The sequence below is a fragment of the Chenopodium album genome, chromosome 10 (genome assembly GCF_948465745.1).
Source record: "Chenopodium album chromosome 10, dcCheAlbu1.1, whole genome shotgun sequence".
In the NCBI taxonomy this organism is placed as follows: domain Eukaryota; kingdom Viridiplantae; phylum Streptophyta; class Magnoliopsida; order Caryophyllales; family Amaranthaceae; genus Chenopodium; species Chenopodium album.
This window is the reverse complement of record NC_137843.1, coordinates 52985994-53010167: the sequence shown is the minus strand read 5'-3', so window position 1 is coordinate 53010167 and position 24174 is coordinate 52985994. Positions and strand designations below refer to the sequence as shown.

Here is a 24174-nt window from a genome sequence, read left to right as displayed (position 1 = left end):
TAGTTATATTTTTATTTACCAATGTCATCCACACAAATGGCAGCCAAAGATGCTATTGACAAGTTGACAACCTCCAAATCTGGTACTTACAATATTGCCCTTAACCCCTAAACCCCTAAACCCTAAACCCTAAACCCAAAACCCTAACCCCTAAACCCCTAAACCCTAAACCCTAAACCCTAAACCCTAACCCTAAACCCTAAACCCTAAACCCTAAACCCTTAACCCTAAACCCTAAACCCTTCACCTAAAACCCTAAACCCTAAACCCTTAACCCTAAACCCTAAACCCTAAACCCTAAACCCTTAACCCTTCACCCTTAACCCTTAACCCTAAACACTAAACCCTAAACCCTAAACCCTTAACCCTTAACCTAAACACTACCTAAACTCTAAACAAATAACCCGACACCCTAGACCCTGGACCATAAATCCTAAATCCTAATCAACAACTATTATTACGTTCGATTAACCCTGGATTGTATCGGTCAATTGCTTATAATCTTATTGGGTCATTGTCCTCTTACCGCCGATACCCTATACCAAACATATAAATATATAATAGCACAATACTCGATCTATTGCACCAATGAGTAGTTTGATTAGTAATTTTGAAGATCAACAAAACTAGGTTAACCTAGTTTGATGTAATGTCATTTATTTTCAACGTAGATCATGTAATGTACTAAGAAATTTTATTTACGTACGTTCAAACTTAACCCTAAACAATAATTAATAACTACAAAACACAGTATTGTTATAAAATAACTACACTTGTGGGTATACTAAACATGGTTATCAACATAACAATGATCAATGGAGATGATCATAACTCATCTATGGTCAACAATGCACTTCAGCAAGTGATACACGGATTGCCACCTAAGATTGATGCATGATAAAGTTTGTAGAGTGTTAGATAAACGGATTGCCAGCTTGGAGTTCGCCAGCTTGGAGTTCATTTTGCATCTAGTTGATATCGAACTAACTACTACAATTTGGTTCCTTAAAAACCGAGCATATACCCATACACTACTTCATTCTAAAAAGTGAAAAATTCCTAACGTGTAATCATAGCATTACTTGTGATCCTTATGAATGGATGGTATTTTCATTATAATTTTTATTTTTTAAATGTAAACATGATCATAAGATTCCTAACGAGTTAATACAACTTTTTTTGTGTTAAATATTTTTGTTTAAATTTTTTTTTGTTGCAAACAATTTTGAAATTACAATTAAATAAATAAATGTCCAACATTAACACAAAGAAATTATATTCATGTAATTATGAAGCTAAATAAACTCTTTAGTTAACTAACTAATAAATCCTTCAACAAGTGATAATCTGAATGGTTTTATTTTTTAGCTTTAAATAATCCAAATATATGTCCTATATCTTTCAAATCCAAATATATGTCCTATATCTATCAAACACATTTTAATCTTCCAAAACCATTTTTAACTTAGTTATAGTTATAATCATATTCAGTGATTCGTTCATAATGTGTTCCTATAATCTTTCAATATCACTAATTTCCTTAAGCATTAATAACGAAAATATCTCACACACTATTCATGTTATTATTTTATAAAAAAAACCTAGCTAGTGTGATCTTACCTAGCAAAATCGTACAAGTAATTTTTTTAAAATAACTTTAACTGGTTACTTTTGTTTCGTTGGAAAGACATAATCAGATCTTAGGTTACATTGGGAAGATGACCATGCTCATAGCTTGCGCATAAGAAGAAGAGAATTCAGTTGGCTTTCCCCTCACAAACGTTGTATTGATTTGACAAGACAAAGCTTTGCTGTAAACTGAAAACCAAAAGTAAATTTTGTTGCTTGTTAAGCCACAATATTTCATACCCTTGCTTTATGTATGTGTATTATTCAAAAGTACTTTGTACGGTTTTAATACTATAGTCTTGTTAAGTTTCATCATAATCTACTTAATGTAAGTCAATAATTTTTAAAGTTCCATTGTACATATACGTGTATACCTTTTAACTCCCTTAACTATGATATAAATTCACCCAAAAACAAGTTCAGAATCATGATAATAATTTGGTTTAGTTCGTTCTAAGAATTAAACTGGTGAATATGTATACTAGTGAAATGTACATTGTTCTTTCCCTTTTATCCACTGGATCTTAAGAAAGCAAAATAAGGGTTTTGATAGAGTTGTATAAGGGCGTAATTCAGCTGCACAAGAGGTGAGGACATATGATCTTGAATGGTCTAATCACCCAAGGACAAGTTTCATAGAAAGAATAACCTAATTTGCATAATTTAGTGGATGGTAGTTTCCAATGTTGAGATTATTGAGATGAAGATTATTAAGTCAATGTTTGGACTAAGGATTGCGAATGATTTAGTCTTTTGCATGATTCAGATTAAATTAGATTGTCAGTATTTTGGCATATTGATTGCCTTACGTAAAGGAAAAAATAAATGTAATTGATATCAATGTATTACAAAATAGGTACATTATTTAGAGTAGTGACATAAAATTTAATTAAAACAAGACTTTAACTTTTTAAGAGTAAACGTGTGTAAATAATTATAAACAAATAGGATTTGGTGTGATAACAACAAAAAACTCGAAAAATTTAAATAACGCATATTCAATTTGTAACGTTGACAGTTATAAACATTTTGAAAAATAAAACTAGGACATAATTGTAAGTAATTAACAAGTAAACCCCAATTTGTCGGTTAGTAACAACTTATGTCATTTTTAATTAAGTAGAAAGTACAAAGACATATCCATTAGTATTGAGCAAATCTTTTGAGAATATTATGACCTATGCATTGGGAAAGTATGAAATGTTTGGTCTATTCAGTCGGCTTGTCACCATATGTAATGAGTGAACAGTAGATACTCAAGTTGGGAAAGAAAAGTAATGTTAGGTGCAAGACAAAATTCCTATTAAAATTGTTTAAATGCATTATTCTTCTGTTTTTTGTGAATTTAAATGTGAACATTGAAAGCAAATATTCATGCGTGCCAATACAAAGTTAATAATTATGTTATTGATTTTATTTTAATATGGATATCTTCAAATAAAAGTACATTGTCTTACAACCAAATTTACATTTGCTTACAACTAATTTTGCAACTTAATTAGTTTGTTTTTGAAAAATTAGTTATTAGAAGAAACTGATTCATAAAATTGTAACATTAACTTTATTATTACGAGTAAAACGTGGCCATCAAAATAAAATAAATTAGTTTTCTAGTTTTTCAGATATTATACTTAAATAGAAATTACTAAAAAGAAAAATATCTATAAAATACACCAAGGAGTAGATGATGTTTGATACCCTGAAGGTATTGTCATTTCCTATTAGAACTTTTCTTAAAGGCAATTATTGTACGAAGAATTCTCAATTTTTTGGCCTATAAGAGGCTTTGGGAGATGCAATTCAACAACTACAGCAATCACTTGTAATAGCAGTAGAGCATGTAATGCATGAAAATAAATTAAATTCATAGTTACAACCTACTCTAAGAATTTTGCATTGTTATTTAGTTTATGTACTCCACTGTGTTTAACATATAATTTTAATCTTAATTGCAGATGCGAATAAGATGGCCACTTGGAATTACCCTAATTTCGAAATAGAAATGAACCAACCACGTAGACTACGTGTGGTAAGTAAAAAATAAGTTTGAACACATATAACATAAATATGATAATTTAGGGATTGATTTAATATTTCGATTTGTGCATGGCAGCGTATTCCAACATCATTGGGGCAGTTCTTTCGTACTCACAATGGAAATATTAATGTGTATCGCGGTGAAGGTGCTCAACCATGGAATTGTATTGTTCGGAACGTGGAAATGGGGGATTCATGGAAGTATTTTATTGAAGATGGTTGGGAAGGCTTTGTAAATGATAACCAAATAATCATCGGAGACCATCTTAAGATTTACTTGTGTGACATATCAACCATTCGTGTAAGAGTATATAGGTCTGGGTTAGAAATCAACAACATGGATACACAAGAAATTAGTAGCGACTCCACAGAAAACGTTGAAGAGGTCCCATGGTTTAAGGCATCTGTAGAACGATATTACACTGAACTTGGTTTAATGGTAAATTCATTTTTATTTACATATATAAGCACTAAAAAAATTAGGTCTCAACTTTTGTAAAATGTTTATTGTTGGTCACATTTGTTTTATGTTGCAGTTTAAAACACTTGAAATAAATATATAATTACTAATATTTGTACTTACTTTTATAAATCTTAATACAGTATGTGCCACTCCAATTTGCACGTGAACACCTTGCTAGATTTCAGGATGACACGCCGGTGCGAATGCGGTTGGGAGAGGCTGAATGGAATGCAACATTGAAATTTATATGGGATGAAAGCAATAATCTTAGCCATTGCCACATAACGGATGGTTTGAATAGTAGCATTCGTGCCCATGACATCAAACAAGAGATGATTGTAGAATATTATGACCACCCAAGCACCCCGTATTTCCAAATGTATTATCATAATTAAAATATTATGCAAAATTAGTGTTGTTGAATATTATAGGTTCCCTAATAATTATGTGTGCTACATTATGTGTAATATTTTTTTTTGAGGGAAACATTATGTGTACTATATTAGATGTGGTTACTCAATTTGAGTAAGTAAATAAATCAAGAAATAATAACATGTTAAATTATTTCTGATTAAGACAAGTGATTTTATGTAAAATGCATACTGTATTACATTAAAATGTGATTATTAATTCTAGCTAAAATTCTTATGCTGCAATTGTACTGATATTTTTATGCTGCATTTGTACAAAAATAATTTTTTATTCATAAATTATTTTTAGTCAGCAATAAATTATCTTAAATAACCCTACTTTTTTTAAACTAAAAATATTAACCCAAACTATCAATTGTAAGCTCACGTGTCAGTTAAGGTGTACAAGCATTTTGGACACGTGTCCTTTGCATCCTTGTCTTAGTATAAAAGAAAACATTCAGATCACCCAAAATTGTGCTCCATTTCTCCTTTCATTAGCCCTAGCTGAGTCCATACACCAACACTCTCCTTCCAATGGCACATCAACAATTCGACCCCAAAAACCCTGTGTACCCACCAGGTTGTTACGCTGTAACCTCACCTCCAACCCAAGTTACCTTTAAGGATCCCAATAACACGGGTGAACCTGAAATCAACTTCAACAAGTACATGTATTTTGGCCCTACGGGTAAAAATGGCAAGCTCCAGATGCTGAGTGATCAATGCATCAGAGACATCATCCGGAGTCCTGAAAGCCCATGGGAGTCGAAATTGGAAGGAATGCAGATGATTGGTCCATCAGGTATCCCTTGTCCTGCTCATTTACCAAATTTAGTTGACATTGTTGGTAGAATTGACCTTATAGATGTTTTCCAGAAACTAAACAAGGGTGATGTGTCTTATGACACTCGGTTTGTCAGTGAGGTCATTCCTCGTTTCCTTGAGAGTATTATTGACCCTACCCCTGAAATAGTTGTAGCTGGTCCAGTCTACCCCCTAACTGCTAGGAAGGTTGTATCCTCTTTGGCTTGCTATAGTGATGGGTTCCAAGTGTACTATGTTCATGCTAACTTGAGTGAAATAGTGATTACTGTTCTTGCTGGAAAGATTAAGATCGACCCTTTTCTTAGGTTCATGGATGTTGCACTTGACTGTAGTTTCAAAAGAGGGAGTCTAGCATTTGACTTAGGGTCGTCCATTGTTGTCTGGAATGCACGTGGTGTTACCCGTCCTTCGTTTAAGTGGAATTTGCTTGAAATTGTTTCTGTCCACAAGCCAATCATTTTCATAATAACCGAAGTTAGGGTGGGTAGGAAGAACTTTGAAGAAGCTATTAAGGTCATTGAGTATGAGGTTGACTGGTCCCTTGATGAGAGCATTGGGATATGTGGTGGAGCAGCTGTGATTTGGGATGAGAAGAAGGTTTCTTCGGGAGAGTTCATTGTTGCTACAATGGGTGATAGCCCTTTGAGGGTCCTGGGTGTTCTTATGGTTAGTATTCAATTCAAATTTCCCCCTGCATTATCTATTGTAGTATATTTTGATATGATAATTGTGCTTATTACTAACTACTTTGTTTTACTTATGACGTAGCCTGCTACTCCAGCCACTGGTGAGGCAAGTGGTTCTTCAGCACCCACTGTTGGCGACGGAAGTAGTGCTTCGACCGCCGCTGCTGATGGTGGAGATGCGTAGGATCTGCTCATGAGGTCCATGATGTTGGAGGTGGAATTTCTGAACAAGTGTTGCTGCTGTCCCCGATGTGGGATTTGTTTATTTTTATGGTTTTTAGTTTATGTAATTCGTATTTAGGTGGTTTGTATTAACTAAAACTCATGTGGCTTCTGTCCACAACTCGTCTTTGCACTTTGTTTGAACTTTGTTTTAGGGCAATCTAATTGCCCTTGTGTGTGTGTTAGTAATGAATTAAGGCAATCTAATTGTCACTGTTTCTTATGATCTGTGTGTTTTGCAAGTACTGGACCATTAGTCTAAAATTATTAGGTGAATGAAATTATTAGGTGAATGAAATTAACTACATCAAAATAGGAACCACGCTTAATAAGTGGATCTAACAAATCGAGGAAATAGTGTACAAAAATGAAGATTTATATTTATATTCAGTGCAACAAATAGATGAATATCTACCAATACTGATCATCAGTATGTATGATCAATATTTTCACATAAAGGCAATGATTTTTTCCAACGTTGAAGTATATAATCTTTAAAGTAAAAAAATTTTTCTTGCCAATTATTATCTTGGGTTTAGTTAGTCTACTTGGTCAGACTATTTGTCCTTTAACTATTTTAAAATTGAGTCCTTTACGTATTTTAAAAATGAGCTTTTTTTATTAGTAAACTAAAGATTGCAAATTGGTGTTAGTAATTTTGACCGACTTGTCAAAAATTAAAAGACAAAAAAACTAAATTAAATTGCTCAATTTGGTGCAACATTTTTTAGCTGGGACAGCCCAAATATGTAACCCAAGAACAAAACAGGATGAAAAAAAAACAAATCCTAGTATCAATTTATGAGTACAGGTCAGACTATTTGTCCTTAACTTATTTTAAAAACGACTCCTTTACTTATTTTAAAAATGAGCTCTTTTTTATTAGAAACAAAAGATTGCAAATTGGTCTTAGTAATTTTGACCGACTTGTCAAAATTTTTTTAAAAAAAAAAACTGAATGAAACTGCTCAACTTAGTCCAACATTTTTTAGCTGGGCCAGCCCAAATATGTAACCCAGTACAAAAACAGGATGAAAAAAAACCAAGTCCAATTATCAATTTATGAGTACATTACATCACATAGCCCAGTAATGGTTAATCAAACAACAGTTACACATTGTACTTTATAAAAAAAAAACCAGTATAAAAAATGCCATCAGATTAATGGATATGGGGAAGACCTTATTTAGCTAGAACAATAACGTCACATGGAATATGTTTGGACCATTCATCATAAATAGCAGCATAAAAATCTTTTGCAGAGCCTCCCTGAAAACAAAACACAAGTCTTCATTAATTCATAATGCATTCAAATATCGTATCATCTTCCTTTATGCCACATCATGAAACAATTAACAGACTTACACGGCTCTTTACAACATGATAGGACGTTGATGGATAGTCAGCTCTCAAAAGACATAACTGAGTAGGCTCTCCATTTAGTGATTTAGCAACAAGCCAATTACAAGTACGTCTAACATCGCGGTCCTGCGTCTGGTCCATAAGTTTCAATCGTATTAGCCCAAATCATAAGAATTTTCTAAAAACAAAAAAAAAACCAATTAACTAACCTGAATAACGAGTGCCAAAAACTGACTTGTAGGAGATTGGATAAAGGTATTCATAATCCGCAGCAGTTGCAATCCATCTGCGCCACCGCAGAACAACACCTCAGTTTGCGTACTAGCAGCCATTCTCACAAGATTACGACCGTCGCATAACCCCATCCAACACACATCATGAAACTGTTTACAAAGCCATAAGTGCGATGGACATGTAAAAATAATAAAGAATTATTAACATTGAGTTTTCATAAACATTACCCATGTAAGGAGTCGAGTTAATAGGCACTCCAAATCTGAAGAAATGGTCCTTCAATTGATGAACAGAGGAGAGCAAAATCAGCTAATTGCAAAAACAAAACACCTGAAAAATAATAACAAGCATGGTTTCATACCAATTCATTGAACCGGCATCAAGAGCAGAAATTGCATGACAACGGCTAGGTTCTTCATTACAAGGCGGTTGAGTATTGGAATTGCTTGGATTTGGAGACAGAGAGCCTGCTTCAGAGGACGATCTACGTCGACGTTTATTCCGTTTTACTTGATTTAAAATTGAGTTCTTTGGAGCACCACGCCTCCGCCTCGTGTTATCCAAGCCGGGAGGTTGAACAAACTCATGAATAACACCCTAAAATGGAAATTCACAATATACAACTACATCACAATTAAGGACATTCACAACATGCAAGCCAAGTTGCAAAAAAAACAATTAATATACCTGAGTCATAGACACAGGGCCATTGCTATCCCTAGCATCCTTGGGATGATTCTCGCCATATGCTACATCTAAACTCTACAACAATTAAAGCACATAATCACAAACCACAATGCTGAAAACAACCAAAGATATCCTTTAACAGAAATTGTACACTAACCCCTAACTTTCCATAATCACCTCCGATTGCAAACCGATCACGCTTAACAACAACACCAATCTTATTCATGTTCCACACCTTAACTCTAGGAAATTCACCCCATTGCACAGGAAACTGGTTTAACTTGTCCAGATAAAATACCTATCACAACCATCAAATATGAAATATGAATAAAAACATCATCACAATACACAAATTAGATTGTCTTGTTTTGAAATTTGAGTTACATACCACAGCAAATATTGTACAGCCACCACATCCGCCGGCTACACCAGTGGAATAAAAACGCCTTGCAAAACTGGCAACACTCTCCATCAACTTATTCAACACCAACTCACACCAATTGTAATGAGAGGCATTCATTGCACAGGTAAGAGCAGGAAACAAATCACAGGCCAACCTTGGAGACTGTGTTGGACATAACACCATTTCAAGTGACAACAACAAGAATAATGTCTTAAATTCCTCCTCCTCATGCGCCTCCCATTTTCCCTCAACCCGTTCCATAATTTTGGAATTCACAGGTATGCCTATAGATGTGTAAACCCTTCCTGCAAATTTCTTTGACCTAGTCTTAGATGGTTGACCGTATTTTTCCTGGATGCTAAGAACCTTATCATGCAACATAGGTGACATCGATTTACTAGTGGGGACAGTAAGGCCCCTATTAGAATGCCTAATACCCAATGCACTTGATTAGCAGCTAGCCTAAATTGTTTGCCATCCGGAGCAATAAGCACCTTATTCACAGGATCAATACGAGTCATTATCCAATACCCTAACTGTCGAGGTAAGTGTATGTTGCTTGGAATACACAATAACCCACCAAACCCCATTTCATTAACCCAACGAGTTCTTCTCTCATCGAATGTGTGGCATATTCTAGAAAAGGTCTCAATACGACAGTTCATATTTGGAGGCTGCAATTCAAAAGGGAGGGTACACAAAATTATAAGAAACACACTCACTATATTTAACATAGCTAGGATAAAACAAACACAGCAATAATGTAGGGACACATACCCTACCAAACAATTCCCCTTGCTTCTTTATTACCTCACCCTTTCTCTTAACTTGACCGCCTACGCTAATAAGATCATCCTACAAAAAAACACCATACTTAAGATAACAAATTCAATATTTGAATCCAACACAACGCTCCTTATACATCCTTACCAAAAAAATTTCAGTTGGTAGTACTTTCCCCCACGGATCTGCTAATCCATTTCGGCCCTGTTACCAAGGTAATTGACCAATTATGCACATAATTCCTACACTGCTAAAGTTAATACAACTGCTAAATTTAATTCTAATATACCATTGATGACATCTCTCTTTCATGTTTGACAGAGCACATTATCTACAAAAATTGAGAAAACAAAATCAATGGAAAAACCTATCACATCCAATTTTGACATATCACATTATAAATCGATATAATCAGTCTGGAATCGATAAAGGCAAATATGATTCATCATCAAAATTGAAAACAAAACAGTTCACTCTGGAATTAAAAGATCAAGATTGATTACAAAACACTTCAATATGGAATTAAACCACATAACAGCAGAACACATACTAACGAGCTCAACATCAAATTCCGACAGAAATTCGACCACTTACCAGCTCCTTTGAACACAAATTGTCTCAATTGGCCACAAACCACCCACAAACCACCTCCTTTGAACTGAAGTGTAGTAATAGCACTTCCAACTCAAATTGTCGCAATTCGACCCAAAACAGCTCCTTTCAACTCAAATTGTCGCCATTCGACCCAAACCAGCTCCTGTCAACTCTAATTGTCGAAATTCGCCCCAACCCCAGCTCCTATGAACTCAAATCCAGCTCCAATGTCCTGCGATTGTCGACATTCCACCCTTCGTACTCAGAGTTTCGCCAACTCTCTCTCCTAGGGCTTGATGCGATTAGCTTCGTTTAACAGTCGTTCTTCACCGTTAGTCAAACTTTAGCAGACCTTCTCCACTAAAATTTTATTCACCTTATCAAATAACTAGTTCAGCCCTGCACTTTATTTTTGTTGACAGTTTTACCCCTGTGAGAAACATTTTTTGTTTCTCACGGAGCTGAACTTGTATTTCGCGATTTTAATCCAACTTATATAAGAATATATTAATACGAGGAAACTATATAAACAGATTGAGGCTTATTTAAAAAGCAGTAGTACTATATTTTCTATTTTACAAGTATGATAGTCAAGTGATTATTAACCTATGAGTAGAAAATTCGAACAACATAAATATTTTTCTCATACATAGTGTATATTTTTATAATATATATATTGAGCTATTACTAAAATTAATGGTATCCTATGTCAAAATATCTTAAATGAAAAGGGATATACACTTCTTATATAACAATGTTTGTATCAATGATATGTTTTAAAATTTGGCATATGGATAAAAATTTATTTTAAAATTCAATTAACAATGTTTGTATCCTTTGTCAGAATTAAAGTTCTAGCTTAATAGGTAATTGTCTTTAAAAAAAAAAAAAAAAAAAAGAAATCCTAAAAGTCTAAGAGTCAAAGACTTACTTACGAACTAAGGGATTTGAATAAAGTCTAGGAGTTCAAATTGTTAAATGTCAACGAGACTGTAAAATTAAGTTACTCATTTAATTATATATGAACATTTAAAGCTACAAATGTTTCAAACATGGATAGATTTAGACATTAGTGCATAATGTTTTTTAGAAAATAATTATTACTTTATAAGTAGCCAATTAATGTAATAAGGACTTTTAAAACATAAGGATATGTATTGCTAACTTGCGGAGGGAATCCGGGGCATTACCCGGGGTACATACTAGTTTACTAAATGATTAGAGTTAATTTATATATAAAAACACCACCACCACCAAAAAAAAAAAAAAAAAAAACCACCAACCACCAACCAACCCCCCCTTCCTACTCCCTTTCCCCCTCCCTTGGCAGCAACCCCCTCCCCCCCACCGAACCCGTTGCCTAGATCCCCCCACCTCCGACAACCTACCTCCACCGCCGGCTGACCCTCCCTTTCCCTTTATTCTCGTCGGCAACCACCACCTCTCTTTTGGCTCTTATTTACTCAAGTGTGTTCAAATCAAGTCCAAATCAATTGCAATTTTGCTACTAAATCACCCTACCATCACATACATACACAATCAAAGTCAAAACAAGTATCAATTGAAAGCAAGATGCATAAATTTAAAAATCCTCATATTGATTTTCTAGGGTTTTTCAAAATCAAGGAGGTGGTGGTCACTGGTGGGAAAAAGGGAGGGTCAGCCGGCGGTGTAGGTAGGTCGCTAAAGCCTGAAGGTGGGGGAGATCTGGGCGGCAGGTCCGGTAGTTGGGGAGGGGGTTGCTGCCAAGGGAGGGGGAAAGGGTGGAGGAAGGGGAAGGGGTGGTTGGTTGGAAATGGTGGTTTTATTAATGTATAAATTAAGGGCCTGTTCACATTTACTAAACTGAATTGAAATGGTTGGAGCCGAACTAAATTGAACTGAAATGAAGTGATTGGAGCTGAACTGAATTAAGCTTAAATGAATATTTTATGAGAGAAGGAAATTAGGATGAACTGAACTGGACTGATTAGAGCTGAACTGAACTGATTGGAGCTAAACTGAACTGAAATTAAGCTAAAATGAACAGGCGCTAAATCTATTTATTTAGTAATGTGGTGGGTTAGAGGTTAATTCGAAGAAATGAGAGGAAATTAGAGTGTAATTAAGTTAATTAGAGGGTAATTATGGAAATACGTTTCCTCTCGCATAAAAAATGAACGTAGTGTTTTTTTTTAACAAAAAATTTTTAAAAGTTTTTTTTTTCCGCAAAATGGTACTTTTAAAAGGTTTTTTTTTTTTGACAAATTTTCCATTATAGTATTACCTCCGTTTTATATTATTTGCAACAATTAGACATTTTCTACTCACACCTTATGTCAAATCATTGGAAATAATATGAAATAGAGGTAGTAATTTCTTTTATTCCATCTAAAACTCTTTGTTTGAAGAAATAATGGATCAAGTAATAAAATATGAAGGGAGTAACAACTAAAATAAAATTACTCATTTAATAGATTTTTGACCCCCTCCTTTTTTTAGAGAATGTGATACAGTTGTATTGTCTAGGGGTGAAAGTTCGGTATTCGGTTTGGATTTTGACCCAAATCGAATCCAAACCGAATTACTCCCTCTGTGTTTTTTAAGTGTTACAGTTTGACCGGCACATAGTTTTAGGCAATTTAATTGACTTAAATAAAATAAAAGCTAAGTGGGGTAGTTGGAGTATTAAAAAATTGTAAAAGAAAGATAGTGGAGTTAATAGTTTATTGAAAAGTAAGGAATGTGAGAGGAGAGATATAATAAAAAAAAAGTAGTAGTGGGTTTGAGTGGGGACATGAGAAGAGAGAGATATAATATTTTAATGTAGTTTTTTGCCAAAAAAGAAGTGTAACACTTATTAAAACACGGCCAGATTTGGTAAGTGTAACACTTAAAAAACACGGAGGGAGTAATTCGGTTTTTAATTTTTCAAAACGAATCCAAACCGAAGTAGATTTGAAACCGAACCAACCAAACCGAAATTTAAAAATCTAATTCTGTTCCAAACCGAAAACTGAACTTTTAAGGGGATTTTTCCAGATTGTTGAAGAAAAATAAATTTTTTTAAAAAAACAGTCAAATTTATAATGAATAGATCTACAAAAAAAAAATAGTAAAAAAAAGAAGTAATACACTAACGCAACTATAATAATTAATAAATTGTATTGATTACAATATTAACATCTACAACTATAGATTATATAAAAGATAATTAAAAAAAATCAAGGATAACCCACAAAATTTGTGGTGGTGGTGATTGAATACGAACACGAGTGGCGGTGAACACGAGCGGCGATGAACACGAGTAATGGTGGAATAAGGTGACAAACCGTGACTGAAGGAGTGATGGAGGTGGTGACCGGACTGAGGGAGGTGGTGTCGTGGTGATGACGAACACCGGAACACGAGCGGCTTTGAGAAACCGTGACTTGAGGGAGCACAAACACGAACTGTCGAACTAAGGAAGGTGGTGGTGAGATACGTACTGTGGAAGGTGGTTATTGGAGTTAGTGAGGATGTGGCCTGAGTGAGTGAGGTGTTGAAGGAGGAATGGAGGATTAGGGTTTTGGTGAGGAACAAAGGAAGGCCGCGGAAATGAGAACTGAGAAGAGTGAAAGAGGGGAAGTAAAAAATTAGGGTTTTGCTATATATATGTAGGGGATATATGGGCTGAGAATCTTTGGGCTTTAAAAATTCGGTTTAGATTTCGGTTTTCGGTCTTTGAAAGCCCAAACCGAAATATTTCGATTTCAATTTTTTGGAACTGATCCAAACCGAAAACCGAAAAAACCAAACCGAATTTCTAATTCGGTTTGGTTTGGTTCGGTTTTTGGTTTTTGTCCATATCACTTTCACCCCTAGTATTGTCTAGTGAAATACTCATAGACTCATAGTACGTACAAATGTACAATAAGATTGAGAGCAACTCCAATGGTTGTAGTTAGGGACTTGCTTGCAATTTTAAATATTCCCTAGTTACTAGCTTGACCATTGGAGCAAAAATATGTAATTAACTTAGTCAAGCAAATTAGCTTTGCCAAGCTAATTTGCTTGAAATAAAACTTGCCAAAAAGAAAATGCTAAAAGTCAATTAGTAATTAAAATAAAAATAATAAATTAATAATTTAAATAGTAAGCTAATAGCTAGCCATTGGGGATCAAACTAGCTACAAACATAATTAGCTTGAAATCTTATGTGGCATGACAAGCTAATTTGACAATTAGCTTGTCATTAGAGTTGCTCTGATAGATAATAGGTATAGCCTCAGTTGGGTTATATCGTTGCATTTGTAAAAAAAAAATGAAGTAGTTTATTTGAAATATATTTAGGGACAAAAAGAATAATTAAAATGAAAAGTTCATAGCAACAAATTCAAAGTTCAAACGTTAAAATTGGCTAGGTAACAACCACTTCCTAATTCTATGTAACAAGAAAAGTGCCAGCGGCTGGTATCTCTCCCACTGTTCTCATAGGTTATTAGCATTACTGTAGCAGGCAGCCATAATCACTCATTTACGCAAGAAAAACTGCCCTTTCTCTCTCCTCATTATTAATATTCAGCAATTTATCATTTCCATTTTTAAGGTATGTATACAGTACATAGTTATCCCATTTAATTTGCTTATACTTTCTCAAATATTTTACAATTGTGTTAATTTTATGAATACTTATAGCATTTTAATTTTCTAATGTCGGTATATCTAAACTGTATTTTATATGTCATTTATTTATTGAACAATTTGAACTTTTACATTGTTCACATATATGTTTGATCAATTTTTTTTTTTGTGATTTATAAATTGATATAGAGCATTTATAAATATGATCGATTTAATTTTAATATTGTTCTTTTTCAAAAAGAAATTTATCAAAATACAACCAAAGATATAAATGTGGAATTCCGATTACTAGTAATTGTGACAATTGAAATAAACAGATGAAATATAAAATTATAGTTGATTTACACATTAATGGAGGTGCATTTGATGGGAAAAAAATTATTTAAGTTAACGAATCAGGGATATGGTTTTAGTACTAATCAATTTACTAATTAATTTTGTTTAATATTGTAGGGTTTTTAATTTGGGAAGATTATATATGTTTCTATTTCTCAAATGTGAATAAGATTATATGTTGATGGCGACATGACGTCTTTGCCATTACTAATTAAATTACCTTGTAATTGATTCATCTCAAATTCTCAGTAGACTATTTCGGTTATTATTATTATTTATTTTTATTATTTATTTTTTATTATATATATATATATATATATATATATATATATATATATATATATATATATATATATATATATATATATATATGTTCTAGTCATTTTTATGGGAAAAAAAAAACTAACAATAATGGTATTGCTTTTTGTATGAGAAAAGAAAGTTTCAAAAAATTTGTATGATCATAACGAATCAGCAGCACAATCTGCTTCAAGGGTGCACAACAGCACAAGTTACATAGAAGTATACAAGATGACTCTAGCTAGAACCAAAGATTCATCGTCTAGGTATTATAATTTATTTTTTTTTCATTATATTCTAAAATCTAGAATAATGAAACTACAATAACATGAAATTAATCAATCTTTCATGATCAATTTTCAGGTGTTCCAAACATACAATGCCACCAAATAATCGTCTATTAGTGTGTAATACCCCCTTCAAGTTGGACAAAGTAAGCATTCTTCACCATGTTTTTTGATAAAAAAATTAAATGAAAATATAACTCATTATTTGAAAAAATTTTGTGAATTATTTTGGACTATTTTCAGGGACTTCTAGCCACAAAATCGGCCACAATAGCTTCCTTACTCGAAAACAACCCCTTTGAAGACCTCTTGGTCTTCTTCAATGAAATACCATCAGAACCCGAGGCCTTAGAGCTCATAGCAAGATTTTGCCATGGACTCCATGTCGAAATGACAAGCGACAACATCATATCCCTCATTTGCCTCTCTAACCATCTCAAGATGACCGAAACTCACTGCCCTAACAACTTACTCAATAATGCCATTTTATTCTTGAAACAAAAAATTCTTCCAAGTTGGGACCAAACAATAAGATCTTTAAGAGCATCACAGGGGCCCACATTCCAGCAGGCCGTTGAGATTGGGCTTTTGGATTTTTGTATAGGGGCCCTCACAGCCCATGTTTTATCTGACCCAAATATCCTGGCCCAACCCATTATGAGTGAGTACACCAACAATATAAATAACAACAGGCCCATTAGTAGTAATAGTAATGTAACAAGGAGGAAGCTCTTTTCTGAAGGTGATCATTCTACTGCTTCATCAGATTCTGATACTTCAACGAAAGATATAACCTCATTGCCGGTGAAGATGTACAAGCCAATCGTCGAGACGATGGTACAACGACAGGTTCCTCAAGAGAACATCGCCGGGTCCCTATTTCGTTACCTCAAGAAACATGCTGATGATAGTGAAGCAATTGAGTTAATAGAGAGACTTTTGCCTACTTGTACAATTAGTAACAAATATCCTCTCTACCCTTACACTCTCCTGTTCGAGATGCATGAATTGGCAACATCCTTAAAGGCGAGCTCAGATTGTGTGGCTTCCTTGGAAATTCGAATAGGTAAGGAGTTGTATCGTGCTACACCAGAGGATCTCCTTGCCTTAGACCTCGATATAGAGAGCCTAAAAAGGGTACTAAAGGGGTTTTATGAGAATTTTACGGACCCTGATTCTTCGAGTTTGGTGGCAGTGGCGGAGCTCATGGAAGAGTACTTGTTGGAGGTAGCTAAGAAGAGGAATATGGATGCTAAGAGTTTCACTGAGGTGGCGGAGATGGCAAGTTCGACATCAAATGTAGGGACTTACCGTTACTCGGATGGGATTTATAGGGCAGTGGACACGTACTTGGATAAACACACGGAGTTGAGTGAGTTAGAAAGGGAAGAAGTTTGTAGGGTCTTGGACTTTCAAAAGATGTCATCACAAGCATGTAATCACGCGGCCTTAAATCGAAGGTTACCATTGAGAGTGGTTGTACAAGTCTTGTTTGTGTCACAGCTTCAACTAAGGGATAACATTAGTAAAGCTGTAGGAGGGAGTTGTAGTAATAGTACTAGTAATGTAGAAGAAGGAAGCCAAAGGCGAATAAGCGAAGAGATTAAGCAAGTCGGGGAAGAGGAGTGGGATGATAACGATGATGATGAAGAGAGGCAAGAGATTAAGGAAAGATGTGAAAGGAATTGTTGTGTGAAAAAAGGTAAAAAGAAGGTGGGCTTTTGGAAGGGAATGAAGAGAAAGTTAGGATGTATGGGAAGTAGTGATTATGAAACTATGTTTGATTGCAATTGCCAAACTACTAAGAGTAACAAGAAGAAGAAAAGAAATTAGGAGCAATTTAGTGATTAAATTGTGCTATAGTTTTAATCTGCCAGTGAAACTGAGGTTTTTTGTATAATTTGGATAAACTTATTTTCGTGTTTTGAATTTGTTATTGTCATTACTAACCAAGTTATAGTTCGGATTATTTATTTTTTTTTAAAAAGTTTATATATATGGTTATAGTTGAAAAAAATGGGTTTTGACTCTTTAGAGTACTCTAATTTTGGAATATGATCAATGTAATATGTACTCAGTACACTTAGATGTGTGAATGAAAGTTAGGTACTCTAGCAGCAGATTTAAAACTCGTTTCCTCATTATGGTTAGTATTTTCGTAGTATACAAATATAAAATGAACTCAGTGTATGTGTTAACATTTTTTCTCACACATTGTTTTATTTGTTTCATTTTTCAATTTTATATGCAAGTCTACCTATTAGAACAAAGAATGGTGTAATGAAAATGAAGGTATATACAAAGTAGTGAAAGTACTACAATAGCTATTTGCTCTTAAATTATTGTCTTTATTGATATAAAACCATGTCAATAAACTTATAATTTCTCTTGCTATTTTTTTTAAGAAAAACAATGGTAAAGCACTTAGGGTGTGTCTATAATAGACATGATATATACATGATATTTTAAATTCGATTGCAACGTTTTTGATAGCACTATTTCATCTCCAAATATTTACAACGCATGCATGTTTATTTAGACCTTATTAGTCGTCATTTGTTCTTTGGCATGCTTATTGCATAAATAAGCACCAACTCCTTTTAGTTTGGGCCATATAAGGCTTGAATGCCTTGAATATCGTCTGGTTGGAGCTCTCTCCGCCTTTCGCCAAATGCAATACCCGGATGCATCACAGCACTTGGGTCTGCACTATGGGCAAGTCCGAGAAGGTGACCGATTTCATGTAGCACAACGGAGTTTAGATCAAATTGATTTGGTCCCGGGTCTTCGCTCCATTCCTCCGTTGCATCATAATGTGACCGCCCATCTTCAGGATAAATTGCATGAGCCAATACTCCTAGTGGACCGTCAAACGGGCGTCCATCCCCGTGATCGCCATTGAAAAACCCGAAAACCAAATTGGACTTGCTGTCCTCAGGCACTTCCTGAAACAGAAACGGGCTAACCTGTGACCATTTGTTCAATGCAGCAGTTACTACGACTGTCATGTTCCCGGCTCCGGGTACGAGGGTCTTGGACAGGATTTGGAACGTTAGTTCGTACTTTGAGGGTGGCCACTTCCTCCCTTTAAGTACATACAAGGATGTTTTGTTGTCTCTGTGTTGCATTGTATTCCTACCGTTGACAATGTCCGCACACCCACATCTACGGTATATATATGAATCATCCAAGTTAATTAGACAAAGTAAATGTATGGAGAACGCGTAAATTAAACTTTTTTTAAGGAAAATACAGAAATAATTCCGCGAAATTACAATTATACTAAGTAGCAAGATGTACTTCGTATATACAATTATGGGTGTAAAGTTTCAACTTATATAAAAAATTTCCAGGCTATTAAATGCTGATAAAGATAAAGTCCAAAAATGCGTAAACATAAGGTAAAAGTCAAGGTTATTACTCCCTCCTTATTTTAATAAGTGTTACAGTTTGACCGACATATAGTTTTAGACAATTTAATTGACCTAAATAAAATATAATAAGAGATAGTAGTGGGTTTAGGTGAGGACCATGAGAGGAGAGATATGTACTATTTAAAGGGAGTTTTTTGCCAAAAAAAAAAAGTGTAACACTTATTAAAACACAACCGGATTTAATAAGTGTAATGCTTATTAAAATACGGAGGGAGTAAAATTTAAGAACTTCATTTCATTATAAATTCAGGTGAATTAAAGTCAATTGAGGTACTTATCAAAAGTCGGCATACAAATTTTACATCACTTTATTTCAACTAAAAAATTAAGAATAAATATACGAAATATATTTTTGATGTATACTTCGTATATGATTTAAGTTAAGGTCTATTTATTTATTTATTTTAATTTTATTTAATTTAATATTATTTTTTTGTCTAATATGTGTATATTCAAAATAAGTAAATTACGTATATGTGCCTACTACCGGGTCATATTACCACATACATGCAGTTACAATTGAATTTGATCTTTAATTTCTGTTAATATGAAAGTAAGTGACGCTAACGGGCCTAACGCTAGCTAGTGTTACCTTAGAGTTTCTAGAAATATTGAAACACAACATACCGAGGTTTCATCATCTGTTTTACTGTGGCACCATCCAAATGTCCTGTTATATTTAGCCTGTAATTCCTTTGGTACGTTTTGATTGCCTTCTCAAGGCTCTCATCGAATAATTTATTATCTTCTTTAATAGTCAAGCTAGTAGTTACCTCATTTTGGGAAACATGATGGTTTTTGAGGTACCCAAATTTTGTGAGGTACATTTTAAGCTGGTGAAGACCATCTACATTTTGGCCCTTCTTGCAACCTTCTAAGCTCTTTAGGAAGCCGAAAGGGTTAGCGTTCGGTTTCGACTGGGTTGTGAATGGAACCAAAGTAAGGAGCAACAAGAAAGTTGCTAATAGAAGGTATTCTTTAATTGCCATATTTTGTGAGAGAAAATGTAACTAGTTATTATTCTATGATTAATTAATTTGTTTAATTGAGAGATTAACAAACTATGGTACTTATAGGCGTGTAAATCATGACTCTCGTATTAATAATATTGCCAAATATTATATTTGACTTAATTGATATTATCACAATATCACCCCATAATTTATTCTTACAGATTTCATGCATGTATTTAGTTCAATATCTTCCTGAATTTCATTAGTTCATTGTATGAGAAAATTCTATTCATTCTATATATCTTTGCACAGAATCCTCCTAGCTAGAATATATTTTAACATTCTTAGCTCTTTATGGATAACTGTTCTATCAATCAATATCTAAATATTAAAATAATCCACATCATTATCCCCATAATACACATGTCATCATCTCAGAAAAAACTTTTCCATCAAGGAACTTTGTTACTGTTAATTTTTTTTATTATTTTTTTTGATAGATTTTTTTAAAATTGGGTTATCAAAAAGGATAGGGTTTTTCTAAGCTATACCCCTCAGGTTCTTAAAATTCTAAGTTGTACCCATGCTTTTTGAAAATTACCAGCTGTACCCTCCACCTCACATTTTTTAATGTACAGTAACCTAAATGTTAACTCGTCGTTAGGACTGTGTTTAACAGTTAATTGTTGTAGTATGGAGGCAATTTTCCCGCCCAAAATTGTTAGGGTTTATATAAGGATCTTCCTGGTTCATTTCTTATGTGGTCTACTCCCGTCCTCTTCTTCTCCATTTTTCTTCTATTAAATGGAGAACTCTAGGTCTTCATTTCATTCAACCAGTGAATGGGATTTTATCAGCCCCAAATGCAATTGCAGGCCTCCTTTGGATTGCAAGTTGCACGTTTCTTCTTCAACGAGAAACCCTAGGAAGGCATATTGGAGGTGCGATTTCTGTAAATTTTTCGAATGGGTGGGGCCTGAAACCATGGTTTGGAGAGGACAGCGTGTACAAGGTGTGGGTGGTGGTAGATCTGACATTGTTGCGTTAATGGAGTTGAAGCATGAAATAGCAGAGTTAAGGAGCAAAGTTGTTGAGGGTGCCTTCAAATTGGGGTTGATTAAATTTGGGGTGGTTATCTTTGTGTTGGTTGTTATTGTAAAGAAAATGTAAGGTTTTTTTTTTTTTTTTTTTGGTTTTTTTAATTAGGTAGGTTAATTTGTGTGGTATCATGCTGTAAGATCTTTTAAAAGTATGAATAAAGATGTGGTGTTACAATTTGTGTTTAAATATATCAGTCAGCAATTGAAACTACATAAATGACATAAATTATAGCAATTGAAATCAGTTACAATATACAGCAAGCTGACTGATCATTGCATGCATCACACACAAATTGTTTGTGACAAAAAAATGACCTGACTAATCAGTGTACTCCCAAAATAATGCCTGCCAAAAGCTAACATAGTTTGACCCAAAAAAATACAACAAGTATAATTAATTACAACCATTTTCAGCCCCAAAAAATTACATTCGTCTTGCCCCAAAAAAATACATCAACACTTAGCCTGAGAAATTATTGTCCTGATTCAAAACCACCATGCTGAGTTTGGTTGTGGCTTGATGCACCAACATATCCTGCTGCACCACCATTTCCTGATGCACCTTGAATCATCCTTTCAATTAGTGCAAAATCAAGATCAGTGTTGGCTTGTGGTTGTGCTTTATTCCCTTTTTTATCACTCTTTTTTGGCACTGATTTACCTTGTTGTTCAGCAACCTCCCTGACAGTAGGACCACCCTTGCAGGTTTGAGTGTTGTGTCCAAATGCTTTGCAGTTGCTGCATTGGACAGTTGTACTCCTTTTGCCTTTTCTTTGCTCCCCTTCTTCTCTCCTCCTATTCCTTGAGGGTCTTCCAATGCTTCTCTTCAGTTTTAGAGGTATTAGGGTAGGAACACCATCTATATGTGGCCATTGGTCCTGATCTGGAATAGGCAAAATGTTACCACTATAAGCTTGTTTGTACCTGGCTACACTGAACCAGTCACTGACATAGTCAGCTGGATCTTTCCCTTCGTGCAAAATGGCTTTGATTCCATGTTTACATGGGATGCCAGTAAATTGCCATCTCCCACATACACATGTTCTTGCTGTTATGGACACTGGTACCTAGCTCTCCCATCATGGATTTCATAATTCCCTCTACCAGAAGGGTAGGCTTGACACACCCTACTGTCCTTTGTCAGAACCCTCAGTCTATGCCTTATGCTTGGACAAATGCCTTCTTGCCAATGGTCTGCAAGCTGTTGTCTGGTGGCATGTCTGACCATGGCTATTCTTCTGACACTTGATCATATAACACAAACTTACATTAGCTTCAATTGCACTTTAAAGTATCCTAACATATCAAGTTAAAGAACATCAGTAATTACCTTCTAATAATATTAAAACAGGGTAATTTCTATCAACCCCAATTGTACTATTAAAAGACTCCACAAAATTGTTGGTGTTTTCATCACTTTTCAAATTGGGGTCAAACATCCATCTAGTCCACCTCTCAAGTTGACCTATTTCTTGAAACCACTTCACTGCTCCATATCCAGCATGCTTCTGAACTTGAGTCATTGCCTTCCTAAATGTGTAGTCAGAATAAGCATTGGTGACACCCCAAAATAACTTATGCATTAATAGCCTTGGATAATCCTTCTTAAAGTTCTTGCAAAGGTGTGTGGCACAATATCTCCTTGGAACCTTGGGCCAAATTGCATCCAAAGATGGGTCTATTTCATGTATAATCAAAGTTTAAGTTAAATAAACAATATGCAGTCACCTCTAACTTAAAATAAGTGGTAAAGTTTGCACATTTCACCTTCTGCCTATCGGACATTATAGTCCAGTCATTTCTCCCATCTGTAGTCAGAATTTGTTTCAAATGGTGAAAGAACCAAGTCCAACTTGTCTTGTTTTCAGAATCCACGATAGCCACCGCCACTGGAAATATTTCATTGTTGCCATCTAGGGAAACAACAGACAACAAGATGCCACCATAGTTTCCCTTTAAATGACACCCATCCACACCTATTAACCCCCTGCAACCACTAATTAAACCCCTAAATTGTGCAGCAAAACTGATAAAAATAGATGAGAATTGCAATGATCTCTCAGGCTCAGGGAGAGTAGACCAACAACAAAATGCAACCGAACCTGGATTTGCTCCCTTCAACAGTTCACAATACTTGGGCAAATGTGTGTATGATTCATCATGCCCCCCTTGAATTATCTTCATTGCTATCCCTTTCATTCTGTAAATGGTTGATGTGGCCATACTCAGCCCATATCTCTCCCACAACAATGCATTCAAAGTCTTCCCCTTAATGTCAGGATTAGCTCTTATATCCTCAAGTAGCTTAGTTGCAGCCCATTCACAGTTGCACATAGGGTTATTAACTAGGTTCAAGTCACAGGAATGGCTTTTTTTTATCTTCTTGATAGCCCATGTGTGATTATCAACTAACCTAGCTGCATGAATCCTCCAATGGCACCTTTCATCTGCACACTCTGCAGTGTATCTGTAGTTGTCTGCCCTCCTCACCACTAATGCAAATCCCTCCTGTATACAGAAATCTCTCAACACATCCATAAAATGCTCCTTGTCTACAAACAACTACCATAGCTTCAACTTAATTCTACCAAACTTGGCTTCCTCAAACACTTCACCATTCATATACAGCCTACTCATGTAAGACTCATCTTCACAATCCCATTCACTTGTCCTAAATGGTTCCCACCCACCATCAACATAATTTTGATTCAATAACTCATTAATGTCACCCTCCTCATACTCCATACTACCATCACTGCCAGACTGTACATCATCAATTCCATCAGGTTGATACTCACCATCACTATCTGAACCACTTTCAGTT

General features: G+C 34.7%; 3 protein-coding genes and 1 pseudogene across 4 annotated transcripts; 1 reads left to right on the top strand and 3 right to left on the bottom strand.

The window, feature by feature from the left end:
• Positions 1-7307: 7307 nt before the first annotated feature.
• On the bottom strand, positions 7308-9525 carry LOC145564098 (uncharacterized). Of its 2 annotated transcripts, none has more exons than XM_081624440.1 (8): positions 8947-9525; positions 8716-8856; positions 8559-8633; positions 8233-8468; positions 8099-8147; positions 7847-8020; positions 7641-7769; positions 7308-7544 (listed from the first exon to the last, which is right to left on the bottom strand). In XM_081624440.1, exons 1-8 carry the CDS (start codon positions 9349-9351, stop codon positions 7458-7460), a joined length of 1296 nt encoding a protein of 431 aa, XP_081480566.1. In that variant the 5' UTR covers positions 9352-9525; the 3' UTR covers positions 7308-7457. The 2 variants fall into 2 exon arrangements, with proteins under 2 accessions (XP_081480566.1, XP_081480567.1); XM_081624441.1 differs by having other exon boundaries at positions 7641-7763.
• Positions 9526-16091: 6566 nt separating this feature from the next.
• On the top strand, positions 16092-17696 carry LOC145565393 (BTB/POZ domain-containing protein At3g03510-like; the record flags this gene model as incomplete). The annotated part of the gene is made up of 1 exon (XM_081625414.1): positions 16092-17696. A coding segment is annotated over one exon (1605 nt), but the record flags the coding sequence as incomplete, so codon positions are not given.
• A 767-nt stretch (positions 17697-18463) lies between these two features.
• LOC145565392 (metalloendoproteinase 5-MMP pseudogene) lies at positions 18464-20286 on the bottom strand (annotated as a pseudogene).
• A 1537-nt stretch (positions 20287-21823) lies between these two features.
• LOC145565391 (uncharacterized) lies at positions 21824-23888 on the bottom strand. Its single transcript, XM_081625413.1, has 3 exons — positions 23111-23888; positions 22681-23028; positions 21824-22335 (listed from the first exon to the last, which is right to left on the bottom strand). The coding sequence occupies exons 1-3, from the start codon at positions 23886-23888 to the stop codon at positions 21824-21826; spliced, it is 1638 nt and encodes a 545-aa protein (XP_081481539.1).
• Between the last annotated feature and the right edge of the window lie 286 nt (positions 23889-24174).